Source organism: Talpa occidentalis, unplaced genomic scaffold, assembly GCF_014898055.3.
Source record: "Talpa occidentalis isolate TD23 unplaced genomic scaffold, MPIMG_talOcc4v2.1, whole genome shotgun sequence".
In the NCBI taxonomy this organism is placed as follows: Eukaryota; Metazoa; Chordata; class Mammalia; order Eulipotyphla; family Talpidae; genus Talpa; species Talpa occidentalis.
In genome coordinates, this window is record NW_026555331.1 from 75,872,241 (window position 1) to 75,888,112 (window position 15,872).

Here is a 15,872-nt window from a genome sequence, read left to right on the forward strand (position 1 = left end):
AACCATCCCAGGCTGGGTAAGTTCATCTTCAGTTCTACCAGGTGAAAAGAGAATTTTGGAGCCTTCTGTAGATTTTTACAGGTCTTTTCTGCTGAACCAGGACAGACAGACCAGCTTTCTCTCTCAGCATATCTCTGGCTATCTTCTCTCCTCTGTCCTCCTGCCTCAGAGTGACACAGCCTTTATAGCCCCTGGCCCCTTGGCACAGGTGTCTCTATTTACATATGCACATGCCCGGTGCTCTCTGGGCCCAGGTGTCCATAATTACAGGTGCACCTCATGGCAGGAGGGCAGAAAAAGCCTGGTAACTTCATTTACCCTACAACCCACCCCCTCAACGTTTTTTTGCAGTGCAATTTACACTTTGTTCTTCGACAGGATTCCCTTGGTAAATGTGGAACACTGTACCCATGACCCACAAAAATAATACAAACTGTAACAGACTGCAAAGTGAATACAACTAATACAACCACATCTACTTAGATGTTAAGAGTATATGAACCTAGGGACAAAAAGTTAAAGAAGTTATTGGCACCAGCAATGGGAGATGCCTCCCATTTGGCAGTTTATAAGCCAACTTTTTGGTCATAGACAACACCATAGCTGGCAACAGTGGCCTCCCAGGTTGCAAGAACTGCATGCGCTTTCCCAGCATAGAGGCATCAGAGGCTCTACATGCAACAAGAAAGGCAAGCTCATAATAGGCCACAAAGTCAACACAAATGTTCCATTTACTCTTGCCTTCTGATCTGCCACTACAGGGAGGTAACACGTGCCCATGGTAGCCACTGCCTAGTCACCATGGTGTTACTTGTAAATCGACCTCCAGGCCACATCTCCAAGGGACGATGGAGGCCTCCCAACACATACAGGGATCCTTTACTGTCCAAGGCCATACCCAGCCCATAGTCTGTCCCAGATCTAACCCAGTCAGGGATGGCAATAAAATATTGTCCTCCTGCTGCTCAAACTCAGGCTTAAACAAAATGTAAAGTCTGTATTTGCAGCTGGATGGGAGCAGAGGTAGAAAGCAGCAACACCTCCACAGGAGCCAGGCCACCTTTCCTGCACCTCTCGTTTAGTGTCCGCACCAAGCACAATGAATGTCCACTGCTGGCCTTCCCATGAGAAGGCAAACTGGTCTTGACTGTCTCTGGTGCTATAGGTAAAGAGGGCGTTAGCCAGATTGGCTACAAAGATATATGTGCCCAGCTCATGGCTCAAACCAGCCATCCAGTCTGCCCCTGAAGGCTCTGCTGCGTGCAAGGGGTGAACTACTGTATTCAACTCACAGTATTCTACCATCACACGCCAAGAGCCATCAGGCTTTTTCACCGGCCACATGGGCAAATTATAGGGATTATAAATATGGGCAGCACGCACAGTGCCCACTTTCTCCAGCTCTGCTGTTAGGCCTGTAATCTCTTCTTGGCCACCTGGCAGTCCATAGTGTTTAATATTGGTCACTCACCTAGGGACTGGCAGTTGTATGGGCTAATGCCTAGTATGTCCATACCACGCTGCCTTTACCACACGTACCCTAAGTCAAAACTCTCCAGCGATGGTTTGTAGCCACAGGCATGGAGCACGTCCACACCCAGGATGTACGCCAGGATTGATGACACATACACTTTATACCCCTTTAAGGGTAATCGCCAAATCCCCAAGTGTGGTCTCACTGCTGTCACCTTGACACTCTGGCCTCCACAGCCGTCAGTATAACAAGCAGACCCCTGAACTAAAGCCAGCTCTTTTTCATGTGCACATGGGTACTCATGGATAACAAACTCCGCTTGTGGCCTCTGTTCCCTTCCCGTCCCCTGTGTATGGGTTCCTTGGCCTTCATGCCACCCTATTCAAAAGCAGACAGGGCGGCCTCCGCCCTGGGCCGGGGTCAGCAACAAGTTGTCCTCCAAGCACAATGCATGTGCCTGGGACCTGGAGTTCCCAGCCTCCCCCTTCACAGCATCCCATCTTGTCATGGTGTGAACTCAGATCTCCTCAAAATTGTCTCCGTAGCTCTAACAAATATGCATTGGACTGTGCATGTAATTTAGCGTGATCTATACCTGCTTTCGCCAGATCTGTCCACATCTGGGTACAGGTGACTTTAAGAGGCGTCCTTGCCTTTTTTGACATCCTTTTTGGTTTTTCAACTCCCTGTATTCCCTTCTGAGAGCACCGGCTCTTGACGTCACCCGAGCTGGCTACCATTGTGGTGAATGGCACATATTCAGCCTTTCACTTAGGGTACCAGGATTGCCATAAGGGACCCAAAAGGGCCCGAGGGGGCATTTTTCAATACCACATCCCTCATTCCTGCCGTGAAATGCTTGTCGTCAGGGCCATGAGCATTTAAACAGCTTGCTGCATTCCCTGTTCACTAAGTACCCGCACCAGCATGTACTGGCGTTCAGCATGTTTGTCACTTCCTCACAGACTCTGGCACATATCCTGAATTGGCCCAAACTGTTCACACAGCAGCCACTACCCAATTCAACAGGGAGTTGTCACCCAGGCCACAGTGGCCAGCTGTTCTGTAGCCTCTGTCTAAACAATGGCTACAGGGTCCCTGAGGCCAGTTTCTCCATCACCTGTGTTGTGCAAACCATTGCGTCCACCCCCAGGTCCCACAAGCACAGCAACCAGGCTGCCAAGGGTTCTCCTGGTTTTTGACAGAACTGTTTGCCCAAGTCCACCAGTTCCACTTGGATGTATGGGCCATTCGTGGTGAACTCCACCATCCCTGGTGGCCCAGCAGCCTGACCCCTGGGGCCATGGGCTGCTGGTGCTTCATTTTCTGAGTCATCACAGGGTGAGGCTGGAGCTCAGGACCAGCCTCCTCTTCCTCTCTGGAGAAGGAATCTGACATCTCTGGATTGGGTGGTCACTCTCTGGATCTCTTCCTCCAGAAACCTCTCATGTTTTCTCTGGGCCTGTGTCTCAACCAGGAATTGCCAGGCCTTGGAGTCTTCTTTCTGCACAGACTCTCGCAGAGCAGTGAGAAAAACCTATCCCATAGCCCCTGCCGCCTCGTGGGTACTGTGTCTGTCCAAGTCTCTTCTATTCTGCACAGGGCCCGTTCCAACAGCCACAGGGATCTGTCTGTCTCTGGCCATTCATGAGGAGATACCCAATGGGCGAGGAGTCCGGCCACCGAGTACCATCTTTTCATGGCCGGCCACCCCTCAACCCCTCCCCAAGTCTCAGAGGGCTCCATACCTGCTTGCGTCAAACAGTCCTGCCAACTACGACATAGTAGGGCACGCATGCTGAGGGCTCCAGGACTCTCTCTATCCATCTGCCAAATTGATAGTGAACCTGCCCTGTGCACTGGGATTGCTTGTTTCACTCATTCCTCGTTTACCCATGAGCTGGAAAATGCAGGGGATTATAATCTGATAGCCAAAAACAGTCCTGTCCTGATTGTCTTGATAACAAGATAAGGGAATATGTTTCATTACATGGATGCTAGTCATTCCTTCCTTGGTTTTATAGATTTTTATGGTCCAAAAATTGATTTAATTTTTATTTCATTTTTTAAGTTTAATTTTCATTAAAAATTACATTTCACTGAGATCTTTTATCTAGGAAAAATAAAAACCATTTCCACACCAGAAGGAGCTACTTTCAGTTCATGGCAGTGGAAGAAAATAGCATCATTTGCTGCATTTTATGTTACTTATTTTTGTATCTCTTGAGGCTTACGGTGATTCCTTTGGGTTACTTATCTAGACATATAGATAAATGAGCCTATGATTATCACATTTCAGAACATCTAAGAATTCTCATTTATTCAGATTCTTTGAGGTCCATTTGCCAGAAAGTGACCCTGAAGCATCATCAGTGAAATGCACACCAAACTATTCATCCCTGAAAGCCAGAGTCCTTTTCTACAGTTTGTGTTGTTTTCCATTGAGGAATTCATTACCACACACAAAGTAACAGAGTTACATGTTCAGTAGGATTTTTTTTTTTCAGGCTTTGTAGAATAGAGAGCTTACATTACAGATTCATCATAACCACATTTCAATTAGCGATGTTGGGGGGGAAAAAGTTCAGTGTTATTATGCAAATTAGTTATTTAAAATCGGCAAATAAAGAATTAAAAGAAGAGAGAATCCTTGGAAGGTCAGCACATATTACCTTCCTCTGTTTGATGAGAATATGTTTAGTCAGGCAGTGGCGGTTTTTATCTAAATAAAGGATGAAGCTACCCTTTTACTTTGTAAAAACTAATTAAAGGAATTTTAATTTGCCAGAGTATATGGTAAATTGATTGTCATTAAGTAGGAATTTAGATGTCCTATCGTTCATCACATAAAGAGAAACCTCCTTTTTCTTTGTCAGAATTTTTTATTAGAATAAACAAAACAATTAACAGAAAGCCAGATTGGAGCGATTTGCGTTGGAACAATGAGATCTCTCCACTTACATCTGAGGAGGTAGAAGAGTGAGCAGTGAAGAACTGGCTACCTCTTTTGCAGCTGTTCTGCAAATGCTCACCTTGTGTTTTAGCAGTTCCCTTCCACAAAGATTCCTGTTGCTGACCCAAAATTCTGACTCTCTTCCTTGTTAATAGGAGGTTGAAAAGAGTATATTTTAGGGGCGTAAAGTATTATATTTCTTTCCTCTAAAATAACTGAAAAGCATTTAGTTGGACAGAACATTAGAAGAGTTCCCAGGAATTCAGTTACAGGAAACTTTTTCAGTGGAAAAGCTAAACGATTTTAAATTCCTTCATTCTAAGTGTACTTGAAGGGCAGGGCCGGTGGTGTGTAGCTGGTCACTCTGCTCTATCGTTACAGCTCTGCAGAAACCACAACACCTATTTCAGAATCAAATGTGCCAACAGTGGGCACATGTGGGTTTCAGCCAGCTGCGGGATGGGGTGTCTGTATGTTGCAAGTGAGAATGAACAAGTCTATTTTGTGGTTCCAGTTCTTCCTTTCAGGATTAGAGTAACCTTAAAATATAGGGGAGCAGGTAATCCCTAAAAGAAACATTTTAGAGATAAGGACTCATGAAAATCATACTAGTGATATTAGTGAAAAGTGACTTAAATTAGAATATGTCTTGGAGGAAAAATACCAGGCAATTGTACCAACCTGCAAATCTCATGGAAGAGATGAGGGAGACAGAGGTCTCCAGTGTTTTAGAGCATCACACGACCTCTCTAGTTAGTGATTTAAATAACTGGAGGTGCTCCAGGGATAAACTCTACTTAGAATGACTTGTTTCTAACTCTGCCAGTGGTCACTGAGTCACATGGAGCAGGGAAGGTTCTATGGAAGTCGACGATAAGCCTCAGAAGTATTTGGAAGTAGAATGTATTCTTCACTGAGAAAATTCTGTAATGAAATAAGCCTCTCATAGTAAGTAAATGTGAAACATTTATGTGTGAAGCAGCTTCATAATAAAAAAAGATGCTGAATTAAACACTGAAAGATGTGTACATTATCGATAGTGATATTTGTGTACTCAAATACCCTAAATCAGGCTCATAGTGAAACTATTCTAAGTGAAGAAACCCATTTTAAATATGCCTAAAAGACAAATTTGAGTGGTCCAATTTTTGTCTCTCAAATCAGTTTCCAGTATTTACACGTGGATGGTACTGACACTTCAGTTGTAGTTTGTAATTTACTTTGCATTTACTATAAAGCTTAATGTATTTATATAATATTATTTACATTGACTTTCATATGCATCTGTTGAGTTTCATTAAATTGTCTCAAGGCATATTGGACTTTAACATGTGTCAAAGTGTATCTCTGATGAAGAAAATATTTCCAGTGAATTTTCTGGAGACAAGGAGCCTATAATTTTTTTCTAAAGAGGCCTTACCTTCTGGCAGCACTCCTTCTGCCCACTTGTGACTATGCAGGTGCTTCTTTTCACTAGCTCTCTCCTGCAGGGCAGCAGCTTTCTGCCTGCCTGTGACCTGTACCAAGCCGGGACTTCTCTTCACTGACCTCCCTCAGCAGAGGCCGCTTTCCTCATGGCTGCCTGCCTGCAACTATGCAGGCCTCTCTCAGCAAACCTGTTCCTTTGGTGCAGTTCTTCCTGCCTGCTTGTGTCTATGCAAGTGTCTTTTACTTTCCTTTCCCTTTCCCTAATAAACCTACCCTTTAAATATATTTTTTTAAAAAAGGGGGCGTCCCCCGGTGGCGCAGCGGTTGAGCGCTGGGCTATGAAGCTGCCCGCAGCCTCTGCAGCGCTGGTTCGATCCCTGGCCGCCAGTGAGGGTTCCTCATGGCACACAGACCTCTTCCTGCTGTGCCCGCTGCTCCCCTCAGCAGTTATTTCGTTAGTCTGCCTGTTCTGTTCCCTGCCCTGTCTCTGGTGAATTCTCTCACCTTCCCGTGCTTCTGACTGTACCCAGTGCTTGTATAAATAAATAAATTAATAAATAAATTCTTAAAAAAAAAAAAAAAAAGCTTACCTTCTACTTCTGTTACTTGGGTACAACAAAATTGCCATGTCCCTGTAACCAGGTCTACCCATGTTAAAAAATAGAAACCTTCCATTATTACTGAAAGGTAGTCATGTTTCATTTGCTTCATATCTAGTGGGATTATGTTCTCATTCTTTCATTACATTTTAGCTAGATGACTCTGTAGTGTAAATGTGACCTTAGAAAAGGCAGGAGTGCACTTGTAAGCCATGTTCACAGCTAAGTTCTGAAATTCAAATTGCCCATATCTACCAAATTAAAAGTAAATAGGTATCCAATTTTTAAGTCTCCCAAGAGGAAAAAAAAAATGCATCGCATGGGTTGGTGTGCTTGTTAGTGTGAGCTACAAACCTCCAAATTAGGACTTCATTGGTGGAATTTCCTTGAAGGCAAAGAATTCTAATAAAAGCATTATTTCTAGGTAGTCTGACTGATGAAGCAAGGTCCAGAGAACCAAAATACACTCATTCTTACAGGGTCCCCCGCCACACCTTCAAAAAATGTGTTAAATCACGTCCCAAGATTTTAAATGTTGCTTGGAATTTATGCTCTTAGAATATGGGGGGTTAGGCGAGGATTCCTCAACGCTGGCACTTTTGTGCTCAGATAATTTTCCATCATGGGGAGCTGCCCTATGCATTGTGGGTATTTATCAGTACCCTGGCCTCTACCTTCCACTTGATATGAGTAGCACCCTGTGAATTGTGATAGCCAAAATGTCTCCAGATGTTGTCACATATCTCCTGGGGGCAAAATTACTCCCTGATTGAGAACCGTTAATTTAGGATAATGTATTTATCATTTGCTTCAGCAAAGCTTTAAGTATTCCGTGAATCAGATAACTTCAGAAATCCTAGGAAAATGAGGGTATAACTAAGTTGAATTTTTGTCTTGGGATTCAATTCATTTAAATTTTTTTATCTTGGGAACTTCAATTCACTTTTTTCCTCTGCTCTTTGCCTCAAACCGGTATGTGATGGGATGGGGAGAGTGGCTTGTTGTGTGACTCTGGGAACCACTGTCTTTGTCGCTTGTGGTGAATTAATGATGGGAATATCTAAGCAGCCATCAGATTCATAAATCACTAGAAATGGGAGGGATAACACATAAAAGTCTTTCCTTTTTGTTTAGCAATTTATCATTTTGCCTGCACATTAATAAACAGAGCTCCCTCGAGGTAAGCCCCTGGAAGATAAATATTTCTCCCTAATTTCCTCAATTGTAGCCAGTAGATCACGAGTGGGAGAAGAGGTACTTGTCACTGCAAGTTGCCCATTTCTTATCCTTCACTTCTTCCACACAGGAGGCAATAAATAACAGGTACAGAGTCCAACCGCAGGTAATCAGGTTCTGTTTTGTTTATATAACAGGCACCAGATTCCCCAGCCCCAGGCTGTCAGCCAGGCCGAGCCGAAAACGCACACTGTCCATATCACCACTGTCCGATCATAGCTTTGACCTTCAGACCATGATAAGGACATCTCCCAACTCCTTGGTGACCATCCTCAATAATTCCCGCAGCAGCTCTTCAGCAAGTGGCTCCTATGGTCACTTATCTGCAAGTGCAATCAGGTATGTGTTTTCCCAAATCCATTATGTTTTTCTTTAATGAACTGTCTGTGCTCAACCGCACCTACACTGGCAGGACTGACTGCGTGTGAGGAAGAACAAAACAACACGCTGCTGAGCCTGACTGGGGATGCAGGTCAAATATCACTACTGTGCACTCAGAGACAATTACTGGCCAAAAATAAATTTTTGTAGACCTTGGGTCAGTAGCCCATATAAAGAAGTAGCTATATGATAAAATGGCAAATCTTTTTACCCACATGCCCCTTGCTAATCATAATGCTCGAGGAAAAACTGACTTGAAACCTGATTGTGCAATTCAAGCAAGAATATAAGCAGAAATCAAAACATCAGTCATGCTATCAGTCCTGTCTCCCCAAAATTACTACCTGGAGCAAGGGGGAACCTTGAGAGGAAGAAAGGAAAAGGGGACAGCAGGGCTTTCTGTCTGCTACAATGTAAAGGCAGATGGCATTGCCAGGCAGAGTTTTCAGAGAAAGTCCAGCTGAAGAATATTTCCTTGTTTTCTGATTAAGTATTTTTAGCTTAATTTGAAAGATCTCTATTTTGATCATCTTCCTTTGCTGCATAGGGAAAGCATTTTGCTACTTTCTTTGCACTATGTCTGCACTTGCATGGGGGGGTACAAGCAGACTTCTGTAAACATGCTTACTATAAAATTTTTCTCCCTGTTAATGGATCAAATTTGGGCTGATGTAGATAAGTGGTGAATTAAAAGTAAGCCAATTTATGAATTTGAGGTATGTTTACAGTGCTTTTTTTTTTTTTAGCTAATCAGTGTTTTGAACTGTGCTAGTTAACAGTTATTTTAGACATAAAATTAGATCATATGCTAATTAATTAAGTGGCCCTAGTTATAAGTATTAGCTTTCACTTAGTTTTTCGCCAACAATGTAAAAATTCACTTACTAGCAACCCTTTCCAAACTTTAGTTTTTGCAAACTGTGATGATTTTCTTACTTTAAATAGTAGATACTGAAGTTTGTTTTCATTAACTTTACTTTGTTTGTTTTTAAATTCTTTTTATTGAGGTAATGTTGGTTTACAACACTGTATGCTTGAGGGGTATAAGTTCACTTCTCTTTAAGTGTTGTTATCAAACTACCACCAAAGCCCTAGCAACTTCTACCATAATCCAGAGGGCCCATTCCCCCTTTACTCCCCACCCCAATAAGGGAGGATTTGTTTATTGTCATATTTTATAAATGGACATTAGCTTTAGCTGCTAACTGTTGGGTCTTTCACAATGAATATATGTATTTGGGAAACTTCAACAGTTTGGGAGGTTGGGGAGAAGAATTAGTAGTATTAACATATCCTGTTTATCAGAAGTGAAAAATAGCATTTTTTTCCCATAATGTTTTCTATTATCGTTTCACTTCTTGTTCAATTATCATAAATGTTCCTTGGCAAACAAACCACTGAGTAAACATTATGAAACTCCATTTTTTATAAGATTTATTTATTTATGCGTACAAGAGCTGGGGTACAGGCCAGAGGCGTGGGGGGTGAGAAAATTTAACAGAGACAGAGTGGGGAACAGAACAGGCAGATTGACAGAAGTACACTGCTGAGGGGAGCAGCGGGCGAGTCAGGAGAGGTCAGCTGCGCCATGTGGGTAGCTCCCTGGCTGGCTGGGTATCGAACTCATGCTGCAGAGGCTGCGGACAACTTCAATGGTTGCGTCTTAACCCCTTGCGCCACCAGGGAGGCCCTGAAACTCCATTTTGATAGATGCTGTATGCTCTATTTATTTGAATATAGTCAAGGAAGTGTTGAAACAGGGGAAAAGCAAATAACCACGTGATAGCAGTCAGTATGTGTGGAGGAGCCTGAGGGGGTTTTCAGGATGAGCCACTCTAGTCACAGGTATAGCCTTTGGAGTCAGGTGTGTCTGTCCTTAGATCCCAGTTTTGCCACCAGCCAGCTATGGAAACCTCCCTTACCCTTCTGCTCTCTGAAATTGTCTCCACATTTGTAAAGTACAGACAGGACACCTGTCATACTGGAAAGGGACACATTTCATTAAAGCTGTCATGGTTCTGCAGTGCCAGGACGAAGGCACCAGTAGCAGAGTCCCAGGAGAACTGATCCTCGTTGTCCACAGACCTGGCCCGCGCGCTCCGTGATCATCCATCTGGCTCTGAGACGGTGACCCATGTCAGAAATGTGGTCTGACTGCTGTGCACTCTCAGCAAATATCCCCGGGGTCATAGCCCACCACTAGCTGTATCTCAGTTGGCTGGAACTTTGTAATCTGTGACTAGAAATCATAGCATCAAAGTAGTAGAGGTAGCAGTTGGGCACAGTGAAGATATTCACACTGAATTGCCTGTGAGCATTCGTTCCTCTTATTTCTCCTTTATCTTACCTCTTACCCTCAGCACCGTTATCTTGACTCTTTCCAGCACCTAAAGGACTTACATTAGAATATAATGCACAAATGGTCACAGTGCTGTCATAACTTGGAAATTCATCTTCTACTTAGTGAAAGACCTTAGACGATTTCTGTTAATATTTTCTAACATAGTGTTATTGGCACTAGTGGCTAGTCCTTTACTAGAGAAATGCTGGTGTCTTCTTTGTCCTATTTTAAGTTTAATTTTGTGAGATCTAGAAGCTGACTTGAGGAATAGTACGTGATAGAACCAATGGATAACAGGGAACAGGAAGAAACTTGAAGAAATCTAAAATGAGTAGCTAGCTTTCTCTAGAGTGAATGAGGGTTTAGGGTGCATACAAGGCAATCACTGTTTCTGTCTCACAGTGATAGGGAGAAGTGTAATGTTATTCTTGCTTTATGACTTTATGCATCAGCAAGGCGAGTCTTTGCCTGGACCTTGGTGGGCATCAATGCCAGACTTTTTAACTTACCCAAATTCATCTGAATTCACATTTTCTTATTTTCCAATACCTGTCTCATCTGCTTTTGGTATTGATAGTGCATAGAGTAATGATATCTGTTAAGTTTCTAAAAATGCTAAACAGTTTAAAGACACATTCAGATTTTTTTTTCCAAATGTGATGGTGTCCTCCTTCACATGCAAATAATTCCCAAATAATTGCTCTCCAAAAGGAGGATAGCATTTAACACTCTTTGAAACTCCATGTTTACTTGCTTATTGTAGCTTGCTGTTTGTTTCCCTTCACTGAAATTCAAGTGCTGGGTCACCGGTGGAAGGCTGGATATGTCTTGCTCACGCCTGTGCTCCCCACTTCACCTCCACATCCGTGCCCAGTCACCTTGACACCACTCAACAGACATTTCTCCAATGAATAAAGGGGCTCTTTAATGAGTAATTAGAATTCTAATCATCATCTTTGCTAAAGGAAGTTTCTGTGTGGTAGATGTGTTGTTCTAGTTTTCAGAAAGTTAGTCTATATGAATAGTACATGGTATGTCCATGGGTTGATAATTATAGAGATGACAGGGTGATTACAGCATGCAGGGATAAAAAGGCAAATGGCGATCTTGAATCCTAATACCATTCTTGTGTTTCTATATTTACTTAAAAATTTAGGCTGCTATAAAAACACAATATAGAACAAATATTTATTCACAAAACCCATTAGCTTATTAAAACAATAAGTTGATTATGTCTAACTTTTTCAAACACAATGTCCAAATGTACATCATATCTAAATGATGACTCAAAAAAAAAACACAAACCTCCACATACATGGAAAAATATGCTGTCACATATTTTACTGTCTTAAGAAATAACTATAAATCTATTTGGATGGATGGAAATTACCTGTGAAGGGCCAGGACACCATACACATTTCAGTCAGGGACCTAAAATCCAAATTTTCTTTTTTCCTGCTCCTGAGAAGAAATAAAGAGCACATATTTCATTATTATGTTATGACTTTATTGTCCTGGGGGAGCGTTTTTCATAAAGTACTTTTCAAGGAGTACTAGTCTCTAGCTGTTCCTTTAAATACTCTAGCAAATTGCATCTGGCCATTTGGAATGCACATTTGCATATTGACAGGTCCATGTCTGGGACTATTGAGCCCATATTCTTCAGATTTATGACCTTAGCATTTCTGGTTTTTCCCCTATACTACTTACTTTTAGGCCCTTATTTCAAGAGACCTGTTACTGTGTTACCGCATTGCTTGGGAAGAATTGGGCCATCTAACATAAAAACCCCTAATATTGTTTACACATAGATAGCAGTTAAACATAGATAGCAGTTATAAGTCGTATTCTCACAAATGCTTTGTTTTTTAATTTGCTCCATCTTCTATATAGTCACTTAGAAAAGAAACAAAAGCTGTAAGAATAGTTTTATATTTTATAGAATGTTAAGTGAAGACAGTTCAGAAATCAGTATGTAAAATTAATGTCTCTTTGAGTGATCCATCAGGAGGAATAGGGTGAACAGAAATATAAAAACTTTGAGGTAATAAATCTCCGGTAGACCAGGTTTCAGACTAGACTGCATCCTTCTTCAGAGATGGAAGGTATTTATAAAACTTTTCAACAACAATAATGCTTTTTATTTCTAGGAAATTATGGAATGAATACACAATCTCTTTGGGGTCTGTAATGATGAGTTTACTTAAAAAAAGTTTCATCCTCTCTAACTTGCAAGTCTGTCTCAGCTTCTCAAGTTCTGCAGAAAGAATTGAATTTAAACATTAGCTTTGTTTAAGCAATACTGTTCATAGACACATTCAAAGTAGAGTTTTCAGAGGAAAGCATCTCTTTCTTGGAAGTGAGTGCTGAGAGAGTGGTTAGAAGAATAATTGCCCTCAAAGGTGCCCATGTGGTCATCTTCGGGAACTGTGAACATGTAGCCTTACATGGCACTTGGAATTTTGCAGCAGTAATTAATTAAAGGACTTTGAGATGAGGATGCTCTCCTGGATTGTTCAGGTGGACAAGGTATGATCACAGGGTCCATATTAGAGGCAGGCAGAGGGGTCAGAGTTAGAGTCAGAGTAGAAAGTTGGAGTGGCAGTGGTGGGGGCCCAGGATGTAGGTAGCCTGTGGAATCGGGAACAGGCAAGGTGCCTGGACGCTACAGAAGCCCCACTTGAGTCTTCTGATCCCAGAGCTAGAACATGATAAGTGTCTCTTGTTTTAAGTCACTACTTTTGTCCAACTTGTTGCAGAGGCATTTGGAAATGAATACATGGACGCTGTACAGTCACTCATTGACGGAATATTCAGTTTCTGCTATGTGCCAGGCAGTGTTTCTGGCACTAGATGCCAGGACCAAGCTTTCCTTGGACCTGACATTCCAGAGGGGGAGAGAGAATATGGTTTCAGAAAATGTCCTGTGCTATGTTAAGAATTGTCAAACAATAGAGAATGGTGGGTGAGAAGCTGCAGAACATACTCGTTTTAATGGTGGCATCAGAGGATCTCAGGAAGCCTCCCTGTCTGAGAATGTGCATTTAAGGTGGGATCCAGTGACAATATGGAGGTAACCATGCTGAGATCTGGAAGGACACTGCAATTACTGACAAGCAGAGTGACCACCAAGGGTCATCATTCTTGCCTTCTATGTGCTATGGCCATTGTCTAGACCCTGATTCTTCCTCCAAACCTTCCTGAGAACCCTGCTGGCTGTACTGAGCAAAGGAACCTTGGCTCCCAACTCTGTACACCAGTGCTATGACAGAGCCAAGACCTTCTGCTTCTGTCATTGAATTCTAAATCAGCTTTGTGACCTGTAGGCTGTGTGCATCTCTCAGCTCTGCCCATGGAGGAGAGAGCATTTCCTTACAGGCTCATTGTGGATAAGCAGTGAAGGTTGAAAAGCATTTGTCTGCTCTGTGTATATTCTCATATCACTTACAGTCTAATAGTTGATATGGATTTTAGAAAATGTTCCTTCATGCCTCTTGGTTTTACCAGCAATAAAGGGACCCTGAAAGGGCATATTCGTCAAATGTATTGAAAGCCTTCACAGCTCCATTCCATGTCTGCTCAAGTCAGAGAGAAGCATCTGAGGGCAGGTTCAATGTGGAGCCTCTCTTCTGTCTTCTCACCTTCAGCTCTGTAAAAGTAAAAATGGCCCTGTTCTTCCTGACTCTTGGCATTTGTAAATTGCTTATATAGACAATTGAGGGCTTCTTCTGCCTTATGAAACGTTTTCTTTAGTAGTCTTGATTCTTAATTGGGTAGGTCCTGGCTTTTTGAATCCCCAAATACTGAGCCTCCCAGAATCAGAGCCATCAATGACCTGAGGGACACTTTCCCAAGCCTGCAGGCCCATGCAGTTCTGGAAAGGTATGTGGAGGATGCCGCATTGTAAATATATGTCTAGTGCGGTCTTTTATTTCTTGTTGTTATTTTTTTTAATGAACAGGATAAGGTAGCTACACCTAGTAATATTCATTCACCAAAAGGAAAAGGGGGGTGTGTTAAATCATTGTGGTTTTTGATGAATGGCTTGTACACTGAAAAATAAATTGGACAAACTGGCATAGAGCTCAGTGAACATGAAATCAGCTATTAGAAGAAAGCTTGTGAACAAATTCTGAGGCAGATATGCATCTTTTGATTAATGCCCTATCAATCATCCACACAGCTACCTTAGCTAAGTCTTGCTGTAATCATTCATGGTTGCTTTCGGAAACACTGGCAGAGAACTATAGCACTGCAGAAACGGAATATTATTACTGATTTCTCTCTAACTTACTGTGAACAATGACTGTTTTCACCATGTTTCTGCTTTCTTTTATTAAAGAAATACAATACAGAATGAAAGGAGTTTCTCCAAGCCTGGTGAAATTCTCCTAGGGTATTCTTAATGATATTCAGTCTTAAATGGGCAAGCTATTGTAATGCAGGGTTCTCTGTAGGAATAATAGTAATGTAATCCCATTGAAGCTGCCTTTATGGATTGTATCAAATAGGCAAAATGTGTAGTCACATTAATGAATGGTGTATATCTTTGGAATTATTACTTAAATTTGTTGAAATGGTTTGATTTTGTTATTGTAATTATTATATTCTCAGTTAATGCGCTTAAAGGCAATAGTAATTAACCCACTAGATTGGAAATTTTCATGAATTCTACCTTTGACATTACAAGAAACTCTGATTCTTTCTGGGTATTACACAGCAGGATGAGGGGAATATATATCATCTTTTTAATGATTATTATTTAAGAAAGAAATTTTCATGAATGCAATTATAATTTTCATGCATTTTTAAGTCATTGGCAAATTCCTTAAGAGCACTTCATTCTTTTAAGAGGATTTGATTCCTAAACTATGCTGGCATAAAAAATGATTTGGCACTGCCGATAGTCGATAAATCTTGAGGTAATAGTGCAGCTTCCTCAGAACTTACGGTAGCCTGGGAAATCCTGTGGCATAATGAAGTGGTGACAGGCATTAGCATGTATAATGGGCTTTAATAGACATTTAATGCTGTTTAGCTGGAAGAGGGAGCTGTGCTCTCCCATTGGAATATTCCTCCATCGAAGCCCATTGATCACTGATTTCGGCTGGGAGAGGTTAATCCATCAGCTTCTGTAACCAGACGGCACTGATGGAAATTCTTTAGGTGGCATTCTGGATGAACCAAGCTTTCCATCTTTACAAACAAATGAGTGATATGACAAGCATGGTGTTCAAAACACATTTAACCAATTGATTTTCTTTCCTCTTGTAATAAGATCTGGAGACATATGAAGGTACGCACTGTGAGCTGAGATTAAAGGAATTGTTCCATATACAGGAACATACGGAACTGGGAGCCAATAAAAGTACTATAAAGCATGTAGTCACCCATTCTCTTTTTTATATAAAGTTTGTTATTGCAATAAATAGTCGTTATTGAACTGATGCCTTTTGTTTC

At 41.7% G+C, this 15,872-nt stretch overlaps 1 protein-coding gene across 1 annotated transcript in view; it reads left to right on the forward strand.

The window, feature by feature from the left end:
* Window positions 1-15,872, forward strand: part of GLI3 (GLI family zinc finger 3) — a 285,419-nt gene that overhangs the window by 195,351 nt on the left and 74,196 nt on the right. Inside the window, exon 7 of the mRNA XM_037507112.2 lies at window positions 7,828-8,029. Within this exon, the coding sequence (XP_037363009.1) occupies window positions 7,828-8,029 (202 nt within the window). The remainder of the gene's footprint in view (window positions 1-7,827; window positions 8,030-15,872) is intronic.